This window comes from Gymnodraco acuticeps, unplaced genomic scaffold (genome assembly GCF_902827175.1).
Source record: "Gymnodraco acuticeps unplaced genomic scaffold, fGymAcu1.1, whole genome shotgun sequence".
In the NCBI taxonomy this organism is placed as follows: Eukaryota; Metazoa; Chordata; class Actinopteri; order Perciformes; family Bathydraconidae; genus Gymnodraco; species Gymnodraco acuticeps.
In genome coordinates, this window is record NW_022992232.1 from 406,571 (window position 1) to 433,631 (window position 27,061).

The 27,061-nt window shown below is 38.2% G+C and overlaps 1 protein-coding gene across 1 annotated transcript in view; it reads left to right on the forward strand.

Annotated features, from left to right (window-relative positions):
• The first annotated feature begins 104 nt into the window (after positions 1-104).
• Positions 105-27,061, forward strand: part of tmem104 (transmembrane protein 104) — a 101,566-nt gene continuing 74,609 nt past the window's right edge. The window contains exons 1-6 of the mRNA XM_034206207.1: positions 105-366; positions 1,065-1,131; positions 2,255-2,376; positions 16,265-16,346; positions 21,187-21,280; positions 21,945-22,028. Coding sequence (XP_034062098.1) covers positions 1,087-1,131; positions 2,255-2,376; positions 16,265-16,346; positions 21,187-21,280; positions 21,945-22,028 — 427 coding nt within the window. The 5' untranslated portion in view covers positions 105-366; positions 1,065-1,086. The remainder of the gene's footprint in view (positions 367-1,064; positions 1,132-2,254; positions 2,377-16,264; positions 16,347-21,186; positions 21,281-21,944; positions 22,029-27,061) is intronic.

Below are 27,061 nucleotides of genomic sequence, written 5' to 3' on the forward strand. Positions count from 1 at the left end.
ATTAAAACTTCTTTGAGAAGCTGAACACCAACTAAATGAAAATATCACGAGAAGTTTTTATTTTGAAAGCCAGTAGTCTACCGGAAGTGTCAGTCTGTGTCGGAGGTAGCTTTACGTCTGTTAATCAGGTCAGCTGGTTTAGTTTGGTGCTTCAGTTAGCTGAGTTGAAGAGCCTTGCTAGCGTATTTGGGTAGAGTTTTTCTTCAAACTATGGTTCATACTGATATCCTTTTGACCTTTTAACAACGCCACAGCTCATGTTATCTCAGTGGCTAAGCTCTGCGTTCATTCAGCTAGAGATCCACATGAGCTTGGAGCATCCTGCTAGCCTAGAAAGATTAGCAATATATTTTGTGCAGAAGGAAGGTGAGAAGTGTTTACTTTTGTTTTTATTAATGACACATTATCTGCTAGTCTTTTTCTTTTTCTTTTGATATTTTCATTTTACAACACTTACACATATTTTATACATGTGTATTTTCTGTGATAGCCAACGTTATTTTAACCTTTGCTGCTAGCTGGGATGCTAGCAGGGAAATAGCAGCTCAACAGTAACTTGAAGCATATTTGTACAACTTTAGCTTTTGCAAGTGGTCTTTATCTCGGAACATAGATACATTATACACTGTCCTAAATAAATGTGGGCATACATTTTCGCATTTTGCATTCACAATACCTGTCACAGAACTTCACATTAGAAGTTTCTCTGTAGAAATGTGGTAAAAGAAATACATTTTAAATAAAAACAGGATCTGCTTTGTGAATCATATGTATGCCGAATGGAAAAGTATTACTTAACGTTTAAGAAATGTGTTGAATCATGTTTAGTAAATGCGCCTTTGTTTTGCAAATGTTAATATTAACACTAAATGGCAAGATATGCGAGTGGAGTTCGTTTTACATGCGAGATACTGAACAACAACTTTTCTCCTCATTATTTTATTCTCAATAGACCTTGTACTTTCCTTAACTATGGTAATGCCCTTAAGTAAATATAAATGTTGATCTTGAAAGAGAGGAAGAATTATTTGGTTTCAGCTTCCTGGATGTTGTTTTTCCTTCAGGTGAACACCAGGGTCATCAACCATGCCAGGTGGAATTACAGAGAGTGGGGAACCCTACTCCCCATTTGTGAGTAGTATACATGTATAATGAGTTTAATTCCTGTTTTACTTCTGTTTTTATTTAAGTTCAGAGATTGTTTCACTATTTGTATGTTGAGTTAGAGCACAGTACACACTGCAGTGGATGCATGATTGAATGCAAAGTCCACCTTACTGAGGCTCTTTAAAAGTCTTATTTTACTTTGAAATAAGATGTAAGAAGTTAAAGTGTTCTTCTTGGTTTACTTGCAGAGGCTTCAACTTTTACTCTGTGTTTTATTGAGCCACTTAAATTGACTGATCAATATGTTTCAAACACTAAAAACGGAGAAGGGCATTTTTCTGAAGAACCCTTCTTCGTGTCATTAAATGAGTAATGTCATTGTGAGTGGAGATGGTGCGTATGAAAGTGCAGTAAAGAGGAAGCTAAATTGCTTACACATCCTTCTTGTTATACACAGCGGGCTTCTTTATGGTCTGGTCTCCGTTTTTACGAAGTCCCTTACTTCTTACGTCAGCATAACTTACCACAAACATTAAGTTCTGCCGGTCAAATATTTTTTTCCAGGGAGCTTAAGCTTTAAATCATTAAAAGTTAAACAAATTATTTTATTTTATTTTATTTAACCTTTATTTAACCAGATAAAAAAGCATTGAGATAAAATCTCATTTTCAATGCTGACCTGGCCAAGAACTACCAGATAGGTGCTGCTTCCTTAAACTTATCTTGCCCACCTGTATTCCTTGGAAATAGTTGATTCTTTATCTAACAAGGCACTCAACTACTCCTCATACAACAGAGCTTTACATTTTGTATTTAGGCAAAAGGCCATTAAAGGGGCCCGGTTATACTCATGTTCAGGTTTATATTTGTATTTTTTGCCTCTACTGTGACACGTTTACAATGCGTTAATCTTCAAAAAGGTCTTTTATTTTTCTCATACTGTCAAGTGTGTGGGAGAAAGAGTCTCTCTCAAACTTTGGGATTTTAGCCTTTGCAGACCATTTACATGCACAAAAACATATAGAACACACAATAGGAAAGGGAAACCCTAAAAAGTATAATAGGGCCTCTTCAAATATGCAATAGGAAATGAAAGGTCTGCGAACATATTCCACTTGTCTTTACACCTCTTATCTGTCTTCTCCAGGTGGGGCTGGTTTATATGTTCAATCTGATTGTAGGGACCGGAGCTCTGACGATGCCCAAAGCCTTCGCCTCAGCCGGTTGGGTGGTTAGCATATCACTCATCTCCTTTTTAGGATTTATGAGGTGAGTTCTGTTCTGCACATCAACCTGCTTTTCATTTCCCACATGCACCACCTCTAGCCCGTCCTTTGGGCAACAACAGAGACATTTTAAACATGGAGCTGAAGGCTTTTACATTACATCTGATTCCATTAAGTTGATGCTTTTATCCAAAGCAACTTACAGACTCAGAACAACAAGACAAATGCAAATATATATATATATACGCAAATATGCAGATATTGTTCTATTTAAGTGCTGGTTATTTTTTTGGGGGGGGGGGGGTTGGGTTTAATGGCCATATCTTTCACTAATGTCTGCTTTTTTCTTAGTTTATTTTCAGAGTTAGTATGTAAACAACACACATGTTTGTTTTAAACATGCAGAAGTATTCATATTTTTGTTAGTACTACAACACCACTATACAATAATATACACAGTAACATACAGCAATAATAATAATACAGTAATATACACTTTCTTACATATTGCTTGCTGTTATCTGTGTTGTACTTTAGAGAAACGCAGTGACGCGTCGTAAAACCCGGAAGTAAACTTCTTCCGGTTCCTTCGTGAAAAACGCAATGCGAATTCTCCATAGGATTTTGGAAAATAGCTCGAAATAAGGTCTGTGGTTGACACACATTTAAGAGAGGGATCACGTTTTGTTCAGCCGGATAATCTCCACATGTCTACCCTACTTTTATAATTTTTAAATCATAAATCTAGTCGCCAAAAGCGAAATGCTAACGTTATGCTATAAACGAACTACAAGCCAGTACAGCAGCAGGGTCGCACGACTTTAACGTCACGCCAACTTAAGATCGTTTCAACTGACTTGCACTGAAACTGCACTTTGAACACTTTAAATATATTAACATTTTAAACTGTATACCCCGGTTATCTAGGCCCTTTTTGTTTTGTTTAATGTATACCACGTTTATCTAGGCCCTTTTTGTTTTATGTATACATGTCACACTGTGGGAAACGATATTTCTGGATGTATAACACATGTAGAATTTTTGACAATAAAGCTGACTTTGACTTTCGCGTGCTTGCATAGTTTAACAAAGCTTTTCATTTTAGCCACACTGAATTTAACTAGAAGTCATGGCTGTGTCAATTACCAGTCTGATATCGTTTTACAAAGATGACAAGAAGAGTGTAGATAGAGGAGAGAACCACTACAAGTCAGGAAACGTAAAACAGTGCAGCCTAGATGAAGGTGTGCTTACCGGTGTTGTCAGGGCTAGCATGAGGGACAAGGTTTATAGTGTCGGTGAGTAGTGATAGCAAGAGTACCGTTAACCTAGAGTTAATTTATTCACATTAATTCCCATCAACAAATCCATTTTATGTGTCACATGAAATCTTTATTAGGCAAGGCAAGTTTATTTATATAGCACTTTTCAACACAAGGCAATTCAAAGTGCTTTACAAAAAATGAAAGACATTAAGAAAATGGCATTTAAAATTAGTCATTAAAAAGAAAAGCTAATAAAATAAACATTAAAAGAAAAAAATACATGGATAAAAGTTACAGTGCAGTCTAAGATATGAATAGTTCAATTAAAAGCAGCGACAAAAAGAAAAGTCTTCAGCCTGGATTTAAAAGTAGTAAGAGTTGCAGCAGACCTGCAGGTTTCTGGGAGTTTGTTCCAGATATTTGGAGCATAATAACTGAATGCTGCTTTACCATGTTTAGTTCTGACTCTGGGGACAGAAAGCTGACCAGTCCCTGAAGACCTGAGAGATCTGGATGGTTCATAATTTAGCAGGAGGTCAGAAATGTATTTTGGGCCTAAACCATTCAGTGCTTTATAAACCAGCAGCAGTATTTTGAAATCTATTCTTTGACACACAGGAAGCCAGTGTAAAGACTTCAGAACTGGAGTGATGTGATCCACTTTCTTAGTGTTAGTGAGGACTCGAGCAGCGGCGTTCTGAATCAGCTGCAGCTTTCTAATAGATTTTTTAGTGAGACCTGTGAAGACACCATTGCAGTAGTCGAGTTTACTGAAGATAAAAGCATGGACACGTTTTTCCAAATCCTGCTGTGTCATTAGTCTTTTAATCCTAGATATGTTCTTTAGGTGATAGTAGCTGATTTAGTAACAGTTTTAATGTGACTGTTGAAACTCAGGTCAGAGTCCATGACTACACCTAGATTTCTGGCTTTATCTGTTGTTTTGAACATTGCAGACTGAAGCTCAGCGCTAACTTTTATACGTTCTGCCTTGGCTCCAAAAAACATTACCTCAGTTTTATCTTTGTTTAATTGGAGAAAGTTCTGACACATCCAGTCATTGATTTGTTCAATGCACTTACTCAGTGTTTGAATTGGAGCATAGTCTCCTGGTGAAATTGTTACGTAAATGTGTGTGTCATCTGCATAGCTATGGTAACTTATTTTGTTGTTCTTCATTATCTGAGCCAGTGGTAGCATGTAGACGTTAAAGAGAAGAGGCCCCAAGATTACAAATATTACACACCAGAAAACACAGAAATATCCATGAAATAAACATACAGTAGGCCAGTGACCACCAACTAGCGGCCCGTGGGCCACATCCGGCCCGCCAGACATTCTCATCCGGCCCGCACGACAGGGGTGACTGTGGCGTTTGTGGAGTGGTTAGTGCGTTTTCTTTTACAACGTCTCGTGAGTAAGGTGCAGTACCGGAGTCCAACAGAGAGGCAGCAGCTGCGGGTCAGTAGACTGCGTACTGCGAAACCTTCCCTGCCTTGAAGAAGAAGTGATCCTTCGTTGTGAAGAGTCTGCTTTGTGCGCTCCGCACCACAGCAGTAGCCCCGCTGCGACAGATTCCAACAGAGAGGCAGAGCTGCGGAACAGTAGCCTAGAAGCAGGGTTGGGTTGTAACGGCGTTACGTAATCAGAATATAAAAATCAAGTATATTCAGCTGGCGTTACATTTGAAAAACGAGTAATCTGGTTACAGTTACTTTCGTAAACCTGAAGTGAATACATTTTGGAATACTTATTGGAATTATTGGTGGAAAAGTTTCCTCACAAAATGTAATATTCATTAACGGCAGAGCTATGTGCACACTGCACGGCGCTGCAGCGTGTCTGTGAGAGAGAGATGCAGCGTGTCTGTGAGGCCCCGCCCCCGCACGCAGATGAGAGAGGGATCTCTTTTAAAATATGTTGAAAGTTAGAAACGGAGATGGTTAGATAAAATGTGAAAGATAACGTTTATGTAGCATTTCTTTATTGTCGAAATGATGACATTTATAACGGGATGAAATCAAAGTGAATGGCCTGCTGCTGCTGAATGCATGGGCCAAGTGACTGGAAACAGTTTTAAAAGTTATTACATCGTTTCAGATAATAATAATAAATAATAATAATGATAATTCATTCTATTTAGGGGCGCCTTTCAGAGTCTCCCTCCGCAGCCGGTTGGCATAGTTTTGGCACAATTCCGTTGTACAGACCGACGTTAACAGCAGCCCTATCTGTGCACACGGAGACCGACTCTGTCGTCCGGTGATCTAACCGCCTTCTGGAAAAGCTTCACAAGTACGTCGGTACGCAAATGCGCTTTGTGACACAAGTGACGGTACGCATTTCAGATTACGCACATAACCTGCGTACCAGTTATGTGCACTCCTGTACTACAGCAAAAGTATTCTCCGTCGGGACTTCCTGCAACAACACCACGCCGTTATCAAAGATGTTCTATTGAGAAGACGATCACGACGTGACAAAAGTTTTCAAAACCGTGGCTACTGAAATCAATCTGACTAACTGCTGTCTGTGCAATTTACTCCGCGAGTTGGCAGACTTTATTTTGCTTACTTTAACATAATTTTTCATGGTGGGGCTAAGCCATTTCTTGGTATGGGTGTAGCCTACCCCAGCCATACCCTGGCGCTGCCACTGGTGGCACGTATGGGGCGGGCCATTCTGCACATGCGTTAAATATTTTAACGCAATTAATTCAAAAAATTAATTACCGCCGTTAACGCGATAATTTTGACAACACTACTAAAGATATAACCTTGCACTTTGTCTCGTGAACATTTTCACTATTTTGACATTTTTATAGATGAAAATTGAACTAAAGAAATAAATGGTAGATTAATCCATATTGAAAATAGGTGTCAGCTGCTACACTAATTATTGTGAAGAAAACTTCTGCAGCAATATAGAGGAAATGATGGAAGCTGGATCATCTTTAGTCAAACACTGTTATTTATTGAGAGTATACGGCCAGAGAGATTACAAAGTTTATCACACTTCCATATGAGCCACCTAGCAACCTTTGTATTGCAACTCCTCATGTGCCCAAACCCCTCACCCCCAGGAAGTCAGAGGACCTCTTGACCTTTGTCCTCCTCATATTCCAAGCAGGAGTATATGCGACTTAACGAAAAGCATATCTTTGATTAACAGTTTCTCAGAAACGCTGAGAAACTCAAGACACAAAGAGATCGGATTTAAAATATTCTCTCACAGTTTCATTCTTTTTTTATCAATTTATGATAACCAATTAACATTAGTCTAAGAATATTTCAGTCAATACTTAAATCAATAAGCGTCTTCAGAGTTGTGTGGGCTCACATACATCAATTACATCAAAAGTCAAACAAGATTGAAAACACTTCAATCACCATGATTGAACACAGTCAATCATAACAGAAAAAATCATCTCTCTTCAGTGTTTGGCATAATTTGTCAAAAGCACAATAATAAACACACATGAAATACAAAAATATAATAGCAAAATATATGTTTCAAAAATAAGATCTTTTATCATTTATCACTCAGTTAATCTCATTCATCAAACACAAATTCAAAATCAGTTTACATCTCAAAGATTTACTTCAAGGCAATTACTTATTAAAACACAATTAGAATTTAGGATTATAAGAAATCCAATTGAGGTATAAAATCAGAATCATGAGAGATCCAGCTAAAATTCCCAGTTAAGGTATACATTCACAGTGATTAATCGATCAATCTGTAATCTGTAAAGTTACAGTGTCCTCAATCTTTAACATTACTTTACGTTTACTTCATTACGCTTTAATCAAAAGACTATGGCATGATAACATAATTACATTACTTCAACTATCAATCATTATGTAATTTCAAAATCTGAAGGGAAAACTAAACAATTCTCAAAATGTTTAACAATCTGAAAAGGAAAAGTTAGGCAAATATTCAAAGACTTTTGTAAAACCTGGAAAGGAAGGTTTAAATGTTTAAAACTTGAAACATCATTGTAGGTCTTTCTGTGCATGGATATACATTGAAGAGTAGTGTTGTTAAACCTGATTGCTGGACAATTAAGGATATTAACATTATCTGTTATAATATTAGAAATATCTTATTGTTCAATACCTTTATAATCTGAAAATATCAATTTATTTGTTTAGTGTGAAAGTGTAATCTGATCTGACAAAATCTATTTATCACCACTATTTAACACATGTCTGTTCATCGGAAATATAAGAACAATCATTAATTGTACATCTGTAAACATCTGGTCATTCAATTCAACTGTTATCTTTGTACAAGAGCTAGAAGAACCTGTCCTCCTGATTCGTTCTCCTCCTCTCTTTATGACACAGAATGTCTGGTGTGTAAAGGCATCCTGATACTGTAGATTAGCCCTGAGGTGCTGATTGGCTCAAAACTCTTCTTCATCAGAGCGCCATATTTCACCCCCCCAATTGCTCTGCTTTTGTGGCTCATTCAGTGAGAACTGTATGATCCCCAAGTGAAACGGAGGCTCATCTGCCTGCATTCCTTCTGCTATCTGCTTGAGAGCAGAGCCTATTCCAAATGGCACATCCAGATGCCCCCCCCCTGTGATGGGAGAGGTTAGGAAGACATAGTAAAGACATTAGTAAGAGGCCCCTGACATTAGGCCTATACTAAAAATAGTAGGGGCTTTTCACTCTGCATAGCAGTATGAACAGCCTTAAAAACAAACAACCCACTCTGTGGTAACGAGAGTCATATTTCTGACCCATATGCCCTAAGTGAAGCCGTTAGTCTCATCTAACTGACCCAAGGGTTGGTGCTGGTGTGACAGTTCCAAGTGTTCAAAGCAGATGTCAAGCTTTCAGTTCATGGCTCGGTGGGGGGGGGGAGCAGACCCATGTGAGACAGTATCAACGGCTGTAAAGTCCAGTTTGAGGATCGTCATTCTCTCTGGGAGCAGGAAATGGTGCCCATTCTCGGACCAGACCATTAATGTCATGTAGAGCAGCCATAGCATCTCTGTGACTGCACTCAGCCGGACTGCAGCAGAGCAGAACTGGGTGACTCTTAGTGAAGCCGTCCAAGGCCGTAGACAAAATGGAACCACGTACTAACAAAAAAGACACGGGGTCATCAATGTCTCTCTTTACCATTGGCCTAATCATAAAACAAATTAGTGGGAAAAATGTGGAACACTAATCCATCATGTGGAATGTAGAGTTAATTTAAATAATTACTTATGGGTTGAAATCAAATTAACATTAACATTAGAACTAAAGTCAGTTAAAATTGGACATGCACGGATCAGTAATCAATACACCATTTTCCCAGCTCTGTGATGAAAAGGATAACAAGCAGGGATGCAAACTTGTCACCTTTTTGCGAAATTTGCCGTTTTGAATCCAAAATAGGTCGTTTATGTGATTCATGTAGATCTGCAATAAAAATATTATTGGGGTCTGGGAACCGGAGTAATCTGCAGCCGCGAGCTGTTATGTGCCATCATGACACGCATGGTGTTTTTAAAAAAAAAATATTATAATGAATGCTCGAGTCTTCCTGCCCGTCGGCTCTGCTTTTGGATGTATAATAAGGCTCTGCTTTTCCGCTAAGATTGTCTAGCTTCAGCAGCTATATTACCTACGGATGCGTTCGTTAATATTAACTGTGTGGTCTGGAGTGACTGTGGCACAGACTGGACCGCTGGTGAACAGCTGTTAGAACGGGGCGTTCAGGTGTTCAGAGCAGAGCTCCCTGTTGGAGCGGCAGAGCGTGAAGTGAACTGAAAAATGTTTCTGGCTAACGTTAGCTTTAGTACTCAGATCTTGTTCTTGAGTAAAAGTAGAAGTACCAGAGTGTAGGAATACTATGTTACAGTAAAAGTACTGCATTCAAAATGTTACTCAAGTAAAAGTATAAAAGTATTCTCATCAAAATATAGTGGAAATAGTGACAGTAAAGGTAGTCGTTGTGCAGATTGGTCCATTTCAGAATAATATATATGATGTGTTTTATAATGATTGATCATGAGTGTTCTCAAAGCTGGTAAAGGTGCAGCTAGTTTGAATGACTTTGTATACTGCAGGGTAGCTTGCGGATTTACTCCAGGTGGAACTAAAGTCTGATTTAACACTTGATTATATTTCACATCATTCATCCAGATCTGTAAAGTAACTAAAAGGTATTCAATACATGTAGTGGAGTAGAAGTACACCATGTACCTCTGAACTGTAGTGGAGTAGAAGAATAAAGTGGCAAAGCATTTAAATACTTAAATAAAGTACAGGTATCTCAAAATTGTGCCCAAGTATAGTACTTGTTGAGTTTATGAACTTAGTTACTTAACACCAGTGGCTATACAGATAGAAAGACTAAGCCTTGCAGAGTCATGAAAATACATTTTCAAAATGCTCAACAGTGCTGCCAAAATTATAAACTGACTGCTACACAATTAAAATAAATGCTTTTATATATTTCTATTAGATGTAGCGTTTCTGTTATTATTACCACTGCTGCTTTAGTTGTTCTGACTGCTAAAATCATCTGTTATTCCTCATTTTAAAACCGATATTCCGTGGGGTCGCGGGGCTCGGATCCTTGTCACCTTTTTTTCTTTCATACCTGATACCCTGACATACCCTGACAAGACTAGGTACATTACAGGAGTGTTAAAACACCCAAACATGCACACGTATCTTATTTTAGTAGAGATGAGAGGACAAGGTCTAATGTTGTGACCAAAATGATCAAGTCAAAGCTTCAGTATTTTATCTTATGTAGCACATTCAATTCAATAATTAATCTTGAATTACTAATAACTCTAAAGAAGGCAAAAGTGGATAAGGCAAATACTCATCCAAAGTGTGTGTGTGTGTGTGTGTGTGTGTGTGTTCACTTTTTCTGAGCACAAACTGTGGACAGATGCTGGACTGTCTGTTCTCTTTCAATAAAGCTTAATAAACCGCTTCAGGTTTTTTTTTTTTTTAAGGGTCAGTTCACCAAAATTACCTTATTTTTGCCCGTTCAGAACAATTCTTATTCTGCCTCAATACTGTACATTGGTGGATAATTAAATTCTTTTTTTTTCTCGGTGCTCACAGCACTGACAAATTCCTTCTTCTTTTTTTTTTTTTTTTTTTTTAGTGTGTCCTTGTTACTAGATAATCCAAATAACTGTTAAAAGGGACCAAGGACTCGATAGAAAGTGAGTTCAGGGACATTGTATCCCTCTTCTATATTTGTCAAAGCTTTCAGCAGCACAAACTAGATTCCGTTTATTTATAAGATAGATATCTCAGATTGTGGAAAGAATCACGTGCTGCTACACCATGCTATAAGTGAGAATACACATGTGGTGTTGTTGTGTCAATATCTCTACGGGACAAGAAGCCAGTGTAATTCGGCCAGTGCTCTAATTTCTCTTTCACATATTATTAATGAATTAGGCTAAACAACAGACTGTTCATGTAATGTAATGTTTAAAAAAAAAAATTGATTTATGTTAAAAAACAGTTTTGAAAGTAGGTCTGTTCTAATCATAAAATACACATGCCGTGAGCGGAGCAAGTGAGACAAAGACACACACAGTCAGATGCTCCCCTTTAATGTGGGTTATGTTACTTGTGACAACTGAAATTTGATGTCCATTTTATGGACACACACATGCTGAGCAGGCTTTTCTCCGGAGGGAAGAACACCTACGAATAACACACCCCTCAGTGTGTGTGTGTGTGTGTGTATGTGTATGTGTGTGTGTGTGTGCAGCTTGTCTGCTCAAGGTTTAAAACCAGCGGTGCGAATGTTTATGAGAAGCAATTCGTAGCTTAGACTGAACTCGAAGGAAACTGGGCTAACATTTTTTTTTTTAAGAAATCAAAACAGCTGGGTGAATACTCTCTTTATGGTATTTAAATTGGGCCCACTAGAATCCCTTCATGGATTTGTGATACTGATCTCTGTCTGTTCAGATTTGGAAGTCTCATGATTTATTGTGTGGGCTTGTGAAGGAGAGGCCCAGGGAAAACAACATCTATCTTGGAACTGCAATTACTTATCTTAAAGAGATTGCAACATGATACTCCTTTAAACTCAATTCATTTAAACACATTTATTATGTACACAATAAAAACCTCAACAAATATATTGATCCTGGCTTAACCAGCGACCTTTACTCTATTGTTCATAAGCTCAGTAGTTTAACAACTATTAGAATTGTAGTAATGTCTGTAGACCAATTGTACTAGAAATAATTTGAAACAGTTTAATAAAGAATGTTAAACTATATTTAAAACTGTAATTTAACTTCAATTTATATCAATTATCCTATTCCAGTGGCCAGTTGGAACAGACAATCAACAAAGTTTTCATTTTGCAGCAACAGCGCAAAAGGTTTCAATCACAATTATGTCTGAGTCTAGTTCTGTCTTATCTGCTTTGTTTCGGAATGTGTTCAATACATTACGTTTTTTTTTAAATTCATTATTACCATACAATACATAGATTAAGAATAAATGAAACAAATAATACAACATTGACCTATTTGAGCAAACAGACTTTTTTTTTTTGCAACCCTGATTTCCTCAGGCCGGTATTTATGACCAGTGATGCCTCTGAGGGTCTCGGTTGTAAGACAGATGCAGGACATAAGAACACTCTTTTGCTATTTATTTTCCTTTTGCAGCACATTTATATTACAATGTATAATTTTGCTTTACATCATTTATTTATTTTTCTCAAGTCATTTACTTTTGGTGAGATAACTAAAGTTTAGTTCATTTTATCCTGGCTATGGACTGATTCATTATTAGTTGTTACAAAACATACACAAGACGGCGGGTAGACAAACCAATATAGAAACAATTAGACAAACAAACATGAACTCGCAACAAACATCAGCGTGACAGCTAAGCTCATCCAACTTAATTTAATCCGAATTAGGGAGATTTCAGTGGGGGTAGGGAAATATCTGTTTAATATGAGTGCCTTCTTACTCATATATACTTATACAAGTGCTAAGAACGAAATCTGTTGAAGAGCAATAACTAATTTATTCTCAAATCAACAACCACTATGCTAATTTAGTGGTGCTTTGCCCCCCCCGATCTGGAGAGCATAGACTTTTTATTTATCTAGTACCCTTTCTACTCCAACAACAGCCAAATGTAACAACCCATCTGTTCATTTACGATGAAAACACAGCGCTATGTCACACACTCGCGTACCACCCTTCCCATTAATGACCAATTAACCTATTCTGATGTGTGCATCCCGGGAAAGCGCCCAGTTTCTCCAGCCAGTAGGAAACTGCGGCGCGCCAGGCGACGCACGCACTTAGTTGTCTGCCCCAGTTTTGCCAGCAAAATAGTAGAAAACGGTCGCAGACAAAATAAAGGCTTTTAGACCGTTTTGTTTAGTTCCAAATCGGCAATGGTGCGAGGAAAAGATATGACACTGTGCTTTTTTTCCTCTTCGCCTGCGGCTCCCCGCAGTGGGTGTGTAATCACACACACACCCGTGCAGCAGCAACAGGCAGATTCGAGGCGAGTTGATTTAACCAGCTGACCGCTGAAATCTCCAGAATTCGGCGATTCGTTTCAATACAAATCTATCACATTGCTCCTAATGCAGAAATCCACTTTACTGATGCTCTCTTTAAGGTCTCTCCGAATATTTGCTGTGTGTAATTGTCTGGTAATTTAATTCCAAGAAACACACACAGAGGAAATCGGTCAAAATCGATATTCCTAGGTTATTATTAGCCCCAAATATTCTTATTGTTTTTTACATGAGCTGTGCTTGCTCTGAAGGCACATGCCCCAGCAGCAATCACAGGGAAAATCGGCCAGGACAGAATCCCCATTTGACACCGATTCTCCAGGTTATTATTAAAACCCCCAAATATAAAGATGAGAGAAACCAAAAAAAAATGCAGCCGCTCAGTTTCACAGGTAATTTTATGATACGGTCAATCACAGATTCTGGTAAGGCAATGTCCAAATATAGATTTGAAATTACACTTACCAGTTCTGAAGATATTTTGGTATCCTGTCGTGACGCAAATTTGTGAAGAAAACTTCTGCAGCAATATAGAGGAAATGATGGAAGCTGGATCATCTTTAGTCATACACTGTTATTTATTGAGAGTATACGGCCGGAGCGATTACAAAGTTTATCACACTTCCATATGAGCCACCTAGCAACACTCTAAAGACAAAGACTAGAAACATAGATAGATATCCGAAAAGGAGGGATCTAAAACCCCGCCTTTCCTAACCTTAATCATTACCAGACATCGGAACAAAGGCCCCTTTGTATTGCAACTCCTCATGTGCCCAAACCCCTCACCCCCAGGAAGTCAGAGGACCTCTTGACCTTTGTCCTCCTCATATTCCAAGCAGGAGTATATGCGACTTAACGAAAAGCATATCTTTGATTAACAGTTTCTCAGAAACGCTGAGAAACTCAAGACACAAAGAGATCGGATTAAAATATTCTCTCACAATTATAAGTTATATTTCTTAATTAATTAAGATAAGATATTACTGTATTGATCCCAATTTGGGAAATGTTTGTGTTGCAGCAGCATAACAAGAAAAACAAAATATAAGTTATTATATATACAAAAGTATGTGAGGGATGGAATATTAAATTGAATTATATAAATGTACATGTGATTTTACGTCCAAGAGAAGCTTGAAATGTTTGGCTCTATGAAACCTGATGTACTTATATGATTCTGTTTTCTTCAAGGTTGTGTCTTCCTGGTCGAATGTACTTATTGTAAGTCGCTTTGGATAAAAGCGTCAGCTAAATGCAATGTAATGTAATAAAAGCTATGGAGCAGAGAGTTCTCTGCCAGCCAGAGGTGATTTGTTATTAGTTCAATATGTCAAACTGATTTCCCTGACTACAATCTTTAGTTACATGGTGAAACGTTATGCTGCTTGTACTAATTAGACTTATCATATAAGCGACACAGGTTTTAATATGATGTATTCATTATCTTCTTTACTTATGTTGCGGTCTTTTCAGCAGCGCCATCTCTTAAACGGCGATACAGTCGTACATCATTTACATTTCACCGTGACATGGACAAAAATGTAACGTCAGCTTACCTCATGGCACGAATCCAGACTCTCCTTTGGAAAACAATGGCCGGGAAACGATAGAACGAGCACGTTTCATGCGAAGACCTGTGGCTGCAACCCGGAGCAAAGCAACAAACCATTGCGTAGCTAACTAGTAGCGCTAGCTTTAGCTAACGTTAGCTAACGAAACGAACTGCCGAGTAAAATTGGAAAACACCGGTAATTAATTATTCTATAATTTGTAAAACTACGGTGTTAAAAATGACAATTTCAAAAATACATATTCTAATGGTCAGATATAGATATACCGTTACTAAAGATAGGCAGGTGCTTGCTTTCAAGCAGAACACAGGGGAAAACAAACTTAGCTGGAGTGTTTACGTGTTAGGCGTAATGACGTACAACGGCCTCGACAATTTCTGTAGTCCTATTCAGCCACACGGTAACAACCATCGTTTTTCAGACACGTAAACTCTTCAAAAATCACCAGTGGGGTCACTGCTGATGTATTTAATGTCATAGAACAAAACGTGATTTATCTCTTAAATTTGTGTCAACCACAGACCTTATTTCGAGCTATTTTCCAAAACCCTATGGAGAAAATGCATTGCTTTTTGACGAAGGAACCGGAAGTGCTAAAAATGCTAACTTACTTCCGGGTTTTACGACGCGTCACTGCGGTTCTCTATTCTTATTTTAAATTAAAACATTTTACATACTTTATTCATCTGAATTCCTATTTAAGTTCAATCATGTTCGTGTTTCCAAGTGAAAAGTTTGGATTGCATTTTTTAAGAGTTATACTTACTGCATGATTTGGTCGGAAGGTAACAATCTGACACATAACATATGAAAAAAAGGTTAAATATATTCAACTATTTCATGAACAGTAAGTAAGGTGCTTTTACTTAATGATTTTACAAACATTTTTAAATGGCAAAATAAAAGACATAATGTTAGTTAAAAGGCTAAATGAAAAGTCAATCTAGTATGTATTTAGAAATTTGAGGTGTCTCACTGTGAGGCTGACAATTGAGCGGCCCGACCAAGCAAGGAGGCAGAGGCAGAACGTCCAAAAATATAACCCGGTGTGGGCATTTATTAAATCAGACACATGATTCACAGCCTCAATCCGGCTGAACATGTGCACACCGTCATGAACCACAGGGATTTTACACCACACTACCAACCTCCAAACAGACAGGGCAACAGGGACTAAATACACACACTAATCAGCAATTAGACACAGGTGGGGGGGGAGGAGACAACACCGGGCACCAGGTGCACACAATCAACAGCCACAGACATGGGGAAAGGGAACACTTTTAACATAAAACCAGCAAACAGAGACAGACAAACTAAAACACATACAGATGCACACACTACCTACATTTCACCACCAACAAAGCTACACAATCCGTAACGGAGGCCTAGATCTATGGCCCCAAAGATCACCTCCGTTACACTCAGAAACAGTGAAATATTGATTGTGTTCAAATCAAACTTACAGATGTATCATCTTAAATTAAACGATGATGGTTTAAAAGGTAGATATTTTGAGCATCTTGTTAACCCCTTTTCATCTCACCAGCTACATGACCACCACCTTTGTGATCGAGGCGATGGCGTCAACTAACGCTCAGCTGCGCTGGAAGAGGAGAGAGCAGGAGGAGGTGAGATCAGAAACTGCAGGAGCAAAATAATATTGTACGTGTTAAATGTCTTTAATACGATGTTGGCTGAGTGGATCATTCTCCATTTACTTTAGGGATGTGCCAATAACCAAATAATGAAATGTTTGTATATGTTAGTTTGCCTGAAAAAACATGAAGATAAACACTATTTACACGCTGCAGGCAAATAAATAGAACTAATGTGACACAGCGACATTTCAAGTGAGTCTTTTGCTCTCGTTAATGTGCTTACAGGCAGGGGCGGATCTACCGGGGTAGCATGGGGTGGCAACTGCCACCCTAAAAAATGGCCTTGCCACCCCAGCTGCCACCCCCAGTTGGCAGCTTTGTTTTGAAAGAAAAGTTGTGGCTCATCGGACATTTATGAGAGAAAATCCCTAATGTCCGAGTGCAAGTGAATGCAGCACAAGACGCGAGCCTTGTAACCCCTCCCCCGGCCCTGGCGCGAGCTTGGAAATGTGATTGGCGGCGATTTCATTTGAACGGGACGGCGCAAAATGAGAAGCATTCTATATCTATATATATATATATATATATATATATATATATATATTAGGGCTGTCAAACGATTACAATTTTTAATCAGATTAATCACAGCTTAAAAATTAATTAATCATGATTAATCACCATTCAAACCCAAAATATGCCATTTCTTTATGTATATTGTTGTGGGAATGGAAAGATAAATGAAAGAAGGCAGATATATCCATTTCACATACAGTATGTTTATTATAACATTTTTCTGTGTGTCAAAATGAAAGACAGCACACACACCTATCAATCATCAAACCGTGGGGTCTTAATTCATTACGTGTTGATTTATATCTGACAGCTGATAGGAATAATATGATTGTTAATAGTATCATATTAATTCAGACAAACATCGACGAGACAGTTAATTAATGTACTTATTGCAGCAGACTGCATACATTTGGTACCCCTGCTGGTCTAAGAGTGAAACAAACTCATTCAGTTAAAATTCAATAAATTATGTATGCCACCTTATATATTTATATTTATGGCTTTACTGATGTGCCACAATAATGTCACCTAATGATATTGAGTTAAAATATTAATATTGTGGCTTTCCAAGTTAACATTGATTGATATGACTGCGATTAAATCAGCATATACTTCTGCCAGGGGATGCCACCCTCAAAATCTCCTGCCACCCTCTTGCCACACCATGAATATTTCTCTAGATCCGCCCCTGCTTACAGGTCTTTTCTTACTAGTTAAAAAAGCTAATAACTTTATTTTTTACAGGGATTAACCTGTTTAATAATCTGAAAAAACAAATCCAGAATGATAGCAGTCAGAGAGTCAGTGACCGAACAATTTTTCCTTCTGTTTGAGCATGCCTTATCTCACTTGTTCCAAATCCTGCCTTGGTAAAAACAAATACACTTAAGACACAGATACTGGATAATATGGGAGTATTTCTCACTGGATTTGTATCGTTATAGCAATATATTTTCTACCGTGGTTTTCCTGCTGGAGGTGATGGTGGATTTATGTCTGATGCGATGAGTTCTTATCTGTCCTGTGATATATCTAAAGCATATCTTTCAACCATTGATATCACTGCTGAAACACTAGAGGGCGTGATCCAGCCACATTTCATTATACTCCAGACAGCGGCTGTTTCATATTCTTTCTTTCACAGTTTGATGTACAGCCCTGGTAGAGACTTGCTCATATAACTAAGGTTACATCGAGATAGCTATTTATAGTGCACATTGTCTCACTCCTGGATCATTAGATTAGACATTAGATTAGATGTTAATTGCTTAACCACATGAACGGCAAGCAGTTTATTTTGTACTCATCGTAACATGTTACCAACTGTGGCCTTGTTTTTCACCGCGTTATATATAAGTCATACCCCTTTATGGACACTCAAACATGTCTACTGTGCATGTAACATTGTTATATTGCCATATATGAATTCAAAAACAAAATAATGTCGATCAAGTTGAATACGAGACAATAATTTCTAGGCAGTCGTTAAACAGGCTAGGTTCAAGTGAACCTAGCCTGAGGTTCAAAATATATAGAATTAGACATTAGAAAAACTTAAAACAAATCTCTGTACAAATATGTGGCTCTTATCAGTGATGTTGGAAGTGTATCACCACATGACTGCTCTTTATCACACTTGAGCATCTCTTAAGAGAAACTATAACGGTTTTCATGTGTACCTCAGTAAAGGTTACTAGACTATTACAACTATTTTATGTTTGAACCCTCAAATGAAATGCCCTTTTAATAGGAAGCTGTATTTTTTATATTGGAAGGCTGTTGTTTTATCGTCTAATCCTAGTTGAATGCAGTTGTGGAAAGAACATAGCCTCAAGTGCTGTACTTGAGAACAAATACACATTTAAGGGACTTGTACTTTACTTGAGTATTTCCATTTTACGCTACTTTTATACTTCTACTCCACTACATGTTGGAAGCAAATATTGTACTTTTCACCTCTGCATTTATTTGACAACATAAGTTACTTTGCAGGTTTAAATGATGAATGCCAAATCTAAATGAATTATGATGTACTAATTTGGATTAGAACGCCTGGAAATATACAAAGTTATACAAATTAGACCCGCCTTTACCAAAATTAAAATGATGTACACATTATTGAATTACTTATTATAATCCAGTGATGTAATACCACTCTGCATAACGAGTATAACTTAATGGTTATTTTGATGCTAATATTTGTTATACTTCTTTGTAAGTAAAAAATGAATACAGGATTTTTCCTTGTAACAGAGTATTTATACACTGTGCTATTAATACTTTTTCTGAAACCAGATCCCAGTCTGCTCTGATTGGTTAGCTAGCAAGATCTGTTGTGATTGGTCAACCTCTTAGAGATGTCCTGCCCCTTAGCCAATCACGTGCAATGTGTTGGAGCGCTAGCCAATAGAAGCACAGGTGTAACGTAGTATTGTCACTACGTATGTTACTGAAGTAAACAAAGGAGTCAAATGGAGGCGTGGGTGGGTGTGTGTGGGGTAGGGTATTTAGGAATTGTACTCTTTGCAGACCATTTACATGCACAACAACCCATAACACATTACAAGTATGGTAGAACCACAAAAAGCATATTAGAGCCTCTTTAAGTAAAATATCTTCTTCCACCTCTGTTTAAATGCCACTCCTTAATTTGGATGAAGCTGTCAATAGAGGTTTTTAATCATTTTTTATTTCGCCTAAGAAGGTCTTTAAATGGTTTCTCCCCTGCTACAGAAGTCATCTTACTTAATGCCTTTGGGTTTCCAGTTGAGGAGCTGGAGGACAATAAACGACCGTTCCTGAGCCCCAAACGCTCGGCTTTGATTCATGGCTCCTGTACCCCTCTCGGCCTTTCTCCTCCCACATAATGGAAAACAAAAGACCCTGAAAACTGGAAACATTTACCGCTAAAAGCCTCTCTGCTTGAAGGAAGCATATCAACGAAAATTAAGCAATGCATCATATGTTTTCAAAGAAAGCCTCCTCACAAATAAGGTGGAAACTAGAGGCCATGATGAGGGTGCTTCTGTCTGCATCACCTGAAGTAGAAAAGGGAGAGTGAAGCACAGTATCTAATGCTTCCCTCATAATGAAAACACATCTAATGGCCTTATAGGACATCCTTAAGTGTGTGATCTAAATATCACAGTACTGCTTGTGCTGCATCCAAGTCCGGGTGATGTTCTGATTTAAAAATGGAATGTTTGGTACTGGCTGCGGTATTGGGAGCGCCCCTCTGCTGGAACTCAGTTGTATTGAAAAGGCCCTTTTGTGATTTTGGGAGTTCTCCGTTTCCTGTAGTGTGTTGTATCGGTTTTACGGTGTATGTACATACAAATATATAAACCTGGGAATGAGCATTATATGTCCTCTTTCACCTATCCACAAAAAGGCATAAAGAAATAATGGGAGCTCCTATTTTATGTGTAATTTCATTATAAAATCTAGGAAATGTATTGAGATAAATTACTTGGGACCATGTTATTATAATCCAGTTAGTTCTTTCCAAATAAGTAGGTTACGAAACCCATGTCAATGATTTGTTTATTATTCTGTTATTAGTAGAAAGAAACATTCTCATAAAGCATGCATTCACCTTCTGGTGATTATTTTCCCGGTTTTGTTTCTTCAGGTTCCTGTTTTTTGGCAGACCAACAGTAAACAAATGATATTAAATACCACAAGATATTCAACAGGCAATTAAACAATTATGAAATACTGAACAGTAGAGTTAAATACTGTTAAATGTAGCTTTTAATTATAAGGTTCTATACACAGATGTATACATATAATATGTAAACACCTAATTCTAGCAGATGCAAAATGATGATATTAAAAAGGAATTGGATCTTGTTTGTTTTACCTTAATTTGACAGTGTTTTGCAAAGTTAGTTTGCCTCTGTTTCTCACCTTAAGGCATGCACAGTCACCTGACTCATCCAGAGCTGTGTTTGTTGTTTATGTTTGCTCTTTGTCACAGAGCCATTAGCTCCTGTCACTCATCTCCTCTTCCTCCCTCTCTCCCATCAGCTATTATCAGCTCTATTAATTCAGCTGCTGACGCTCACAAAGTTGACTAGTGTTGGCAGCTTATTGACAATAATCTGTATAGAAGTTATGAAATGATATTAGTTAGAATTGCGAAGTGCTTCCCAGCTGTTGTTGGTAATTGCCAGATGCTGCCTCCGACATAGAGCAAATAAACACTGTGTTTATTGCTTGTAAACTGACTGTTGTTTATGTTTAGAAATTAGGAAAGTAGACAACTGAAGTAAAGCGTTGCATATTACCTCCGCAGGTGCATGACAGCGACTCCACCTCGGAGTATTCGGATGATGATGTCGTCGTCCGGGGCCGCTCGGAGCTGGAGACGAAGCCCATCCTGTCTGTTCGTGAGTGTCCAGAGTTTGACAAGTTTTAAGGGGACATATCATACATCATATCACACATCAAGTTAGACTGTTTTCATCTGGGGCTGGTCAAAGTGACATGTGGTTCCTTGAAAAGACTTCAAATGTAGTATAGTTCTATCACATGTAAAACATATTTGGTCCTGCAAAAAAAGTGCTTCAAAAGTTAAAAATCTTTTTTCTAAAATGTTTTATTGTACTTATTTCTGCCTAACATAAAAAACACAAATAAGGAATTAATACATACAAGAAAGGTGAGAAACTTATATTTTTACTGTACCATAATTATTATCATTATTTTGTAATACTTTTTATTTATCTACTTATTTAGTTAAACAGATGCACTTTCTTCAGAACATAAACTCATATCTTGACATACAGTACAAGCAAATCACAACAAAGAAACAAGAACAAAGTTATTACCATTATTTCTCAAGAGTTATTATTATTTTTCTTGAGCATTGAAGAAGAATGAAATATTTTACATTTCTCCTATAAGATAGGTTTCAGAGTTTCTTTAATTATACAATTAAATTAAAGAATTGTAGATTTAATGTTTCATAGAAATCAAAGTAAATCATCAGGCTGCTCTTTGAAATGTCTCTGTGCGTGGTATTTACTGCGGACGGCCTCTTTGTTTCCACAGAGAGATCGGGAGGTCACGTAGATCATTTCGACATCGTGGAGCGGGTTGAGATGGGTCAAATGGCCTCCATGTTCTTCAACAAAGGTAATGTTCTTCTGGCCTCCAGCTTCCACTCTCACCCCCATTATTCAATTAAATGCAGACAGCGACATCATTAGCCATTTATGGAGGAGCAGTGAAGGTTGTGTGGGATGAATCCGAATGAATTTTTTATACCTTTTTTAATGTCTGATCCTCACATTCACAAAGGAATCTCTCCTGGCTCTCTAATTGGATGTAATTATATATGGATACATTGCCTTTGGATGTAATTACCTGTTTGAGACTCCATTAAATGTCCCTACTGTGCCTGTGCCTGAATGATTTGAGAGCTAATGAAGCCTTTTGTTAACTTTGTGACGGAACATTGAAAGCAGAATCACGTTCACCTTGAGCCCGGCGGCTTTACATTCCTCCTTCATATCAGCACATTGTGCCTCACCCCCCTCCTCTTGTCTGCTTGCATAACGCCGAGCTGGCTCTTCCTCATTACGCGCGAGTGACTCAACAGTCTGCAGTGTCCCTGTTGTCGCAGGAATAAAGGAACAACAAAAGGTCAAAGCTCTGACAACATCATCTGCGCTGACATGCTCCGTCCTTCAGCTCTTCAGCACTAGGTGGAGCACTCGGACCGCACGGTGTGACACTCTGCTCATGTTCACACCCACAGTGTGGAGGCACTCATGCATGCTGTCATGCAGCCCATGCTGTTAAAGCTGCAGTGTGCCCTGCCTCCTGTCACTCAGCTCCTCTGTCCTGCTGATTAGAGGTGAAGCGCTAAAAAAAAATCTTAGCTGATGACCTTTGGTTGTGTGCAGGTGAGGCACGTGCAGGTATCGATTGGTAATAAGGAAATTAGTTTTCTCTCCTCTTCTCTGGTTCTATGGGAACGCTGCCCAGTGGCTCTCATCAGAAATGAATTAGATAGGCACAAGTCCCAGGACATGCTGAAGGAGCTCTTTTGTGTGTCATGACAGCGCCGACATGCTCACTTTCTACCTGATATGCAGAGCATTCACTTCCTTTTTGTGAACAAAAGAAGACCTTTCACAGGTTGTCATTGACACTTTAATATATCTCTAATGTTAATTGGGAGACAAGAGAAACCTCATGAACTTTATTTGTAATAATTATATTAAAATGATACAGAATCTTCCCGACATTCAATGCCAACTTTCATACTTTTCACTTCAGTTTAGTTTTTCTGGATGATGAGCCAGATTATGAACACTAACAGTAAATATTATAACTTAAATAAGTACAACAACCAACAACAACAAAAATAATAATATATTTGATCTATAATTCACTTACAAATGGTACTCAAAGACACTTTACAGATACATGTTAAAATGCACAAGTAATAAAAACAACACACCTTAAATATGAAAGTCTATTCAAGCTCATTTCTATTATCTTATCGAATATCCCAAAATCCCATTCTAATAACAACGCAAAATTGCGTTTTAAGAAAAATGTTTATTCAAAAATATTTGCGTTATTCAAAACTTGTTGTTGGGCTTCTTTCAGTTTCTTAGAGTTGGTAAAGTTATAGACTCGGTGCCATGTGAGAGCAACAATGGAAAGGATTCAGACAGACTTGTGTAGTGGCATGACCTCGGCATGCTCTGACTAATGCTCACTTATGTAAAACATGCTGAGGACTGTCAGGAAACTCACAGGTCACTGCACAAATGTAGGTGCCAACTGAATTCTTAAACATGCAAGTTAATCAGTTTGAGTTTGTGTTTTACTCCTTTGCACCTCTAATGTTACTTAGTATTATGAGTTGATAATATTTTAAATACATTTGGGGTTTGAGTGTTCTCTTAATTTTTATAGCAGATGATGTATCATTTTATAATTTCTGGACATCTCAAGAAAAGACTGGAGAAGGGAGTTTATGATTTTGGGCGTTTAATTGCAAGAATTTCTTCTTTGGACAGTTGGGTCCTCATGTTCTGGTGTCAACGTGTTTTTGTAGATCTTGCTAGTCTGCATGAGAGGACACCGCATATACTATAACAATTATTGGTTTAAGGCCAGTCACGTGTGATGTAGTGAATGTTTTTTCCTTTTCTTTTTTATAGTACATTTGTGTTCTTGTACCCGTGCTCTTATCCAAGATAATAACCAGCAGATGAATTAAAGTATTACCTAGCTGTATTCATTTCTGGCACTGCCTTTTGGTCAGTGTGCATTCACACTTCACAGATTTGCACTTTGCAAATAAATAGCTTAGTCTGAAAAGAAGACCAGCAGGCCAGAGCTGTTTATTTGTTTACAACTACACCGAAGTGCCTGAAAATGTTAATCTCAATCCTCTTCTTTGGGAATGGTTGTGTAGTTTGTCAGAAGTGACAACTTAATTCCAGCTAACCCAAGGAAACAAACCTTAATTGCGAGGTCTTTTTTGTGTGCGTGAAAAAACACGTTGACATCAGATAATCAGTGGTTCATCTCTTTTATAAAGCGGATGAAAAACAAAATGCACTCAGCACTGACAACTGTATTGAACCATTTTTTCAAGTAGCTAAATAACAAGATACATACAAACAAGATACAGGATGTGAAATCCGTTTTGACAGCACTCCCCCACCTCTTCACAGATAATAAACTGAAGCCTTGTCTTTCCATGCTGCACCTTTGCAGACAATTAAAAGGCATGTCTCCTGCTGTTGAGGGGGCACTCTTAGAGGGCGTTTGACTTCCTCCTGGACTGAAATTGACATGGCACTAGCGGCGAGGCAGGCTTGGAATAAGGCCATGAGTATCGTATCAGCCTGACCTGCCGCCACTGACAGGAATGTTGATGGAGGCTGGTTTATCTGCACCACTGTGGAAAGGTGTTACTAACCTTCATGTTGATGATTTGAAAGTTGATTAGAAGACGACTTTGGCTAAAGTCACAGAGAGAGAGCCTAGCAGAGAGCTGTCCTTGCATCAGCATCTTGTCTCAGCTATTCTTCCCTCCGACTTGACGTGCTGGTTAACATGGCCGACAGCACATGGGTGAAAAGTGATTTATTCCACTGTAACCGGTCCTTCAGTTTTTAATGAGAGCCAAAAATGGGCACCTCCATTTTTAATACTTCATTGACTTTTACCTAAATGTCACACTTGTACATTACGAGTGCTGTCAAAGTGACAAATCTGGTGCGCCTGAGCCACTAAAAAGCAGCACAACCGTTTCGCATTAGCCACTGCTGCTACACCACTGTGAGCTCTGTAAGGGATGTACTTTAATTGTAGAGTTTGTAAATGTCTTTTCGTAACCACTATTCCTTAACCGTAGCAAAAATATCATTGGGTTAAGGCAGTGGTTCTCAAAGTGGGGGGGCGCAGAGGCATGCCAGGGGGGGCGCGAGAGACCAGGAGGAAAAATGATTATAAAAAAAAAAAGATTAAAAAATCATAATTTGAAAAATTATTGATTCGAAAATAATATGATGCAGTACTATTACGTCTGGGTCTCTGTGTTTCATTAAAGCTTGGCTCTGTGGAGGGAGGGAGAGAGAGAGAGAGAGATAGATTCCCCCGGACCCCCCTATGTGAGGTCCACACACCACCTATAAAAATAGCACTTGACCCCTGCTTACACCTATATGCCGTGAGCTGATATTGAGCCTTCATTGTAACAGTCGCGGGTACATTGTGTGTATGCGTGGGGAGTGTTGCAGTAGAAAATTCCACTGTAGCGACCGGTACATTAATGGGAAACCCAAAATGTTTGAGCACCCTCTATGAAACGTCAAGCTACCCCACAGCACCCCCAAAATAAATCTCTGGCGCCGCCACTGAGCCTGACTATTTGTGTTGGGGGGGCCCGACTTTTTTTTTCTCCAAAGATGGGGCCTGACAGAAAAAGTTAAAGATCCACTGGGTTAAGGAGAGATGTGAAGGAAAGATTCATCAGGATTTAGGAAATTACAACCCCGGTGCTAAGAGAATACGACTTCAGTTAGACCGGCGGATGTAAATATGATGCGCCAGTAATATTATTGAAGTGTGTCAGCCGTGGGAAAACAACGGATCCAACAGCATAAGTGCATTGAGATTCTTTGCCCCGTACATTCTTTTGTCTAGTGTTATGAAGGCTTTATGAACATGGACAACACTGGAATTTATATTCTTATTGAAAAATGAAAGTGAAACGTGACGGTTGCTCGCACTCCTCCTTCTGTCAAAACGTTTTAATCCCAATTAGTATGAACATTTTTCAAGAAAATTAAACTTTATGCAAAATATGACTTACTTGTTAGGCCTACAAATCTATCAGTGTATACCATTCAAACAAGTTGAAAACATTTAAAAAGAAATCCTACAAGACTCGGCAAACACACATCATTTTACATTACTTCATATTTTCGGCTTTTGGCTTAAATTAGTGTTGAAAGTTTAAATCATAACTGCTGAATAACCACCATAACTAACGTGGTCTTCTTTTGTCGGTCACGATCGGTTGTTTCTGTGAATGGCCTAATGGTGCGTCACTAAGCATTTGGACCGACTCCAGAATCTTGATCTATGGAAGCTTGATTTGTTCCTCAAACTGAAAGTCCGTTCAGTCCTTTCACACTTCCGTTCTGAGTCACATCTGGAGCTGTGGGAAACTCATTTACCGCTTTTCAGTGACCTACAATGTACAAAATAGATTATCTTGAATTTTGGTTCGACCAAAAGAAACATTTGATGATCACCTTAGGATGTAGAAAAAAGCAAAGGACATTTTCTTTTTTTGTATTTGTTCAAATGATTGACGGAGAAAATGCTCTGCAGACCATTGACAAAGACATTCCGTTTGTGACCTACATCAAACCGATGTCGACAAGGTAGAACTAAATCAGCCATGTCTTACTTTTACTGTCCCATTTACCTTTTTTTAGAAACATTTTGTTGTTTCCTCCAGGGCGAGCTCAATTTAGATTTGTGAAAGTCTATAATATCAGTTAATCAACATTTGACTCTAATATTCCCCAAGAGGTAGAACTGTCAAATGAACAGAGGAGGGTTAATGAGGTGAATACAAAGTTAAAATGAATTTAAAATGCTTCAGTGTAACAGTGGCAGTTATTTGT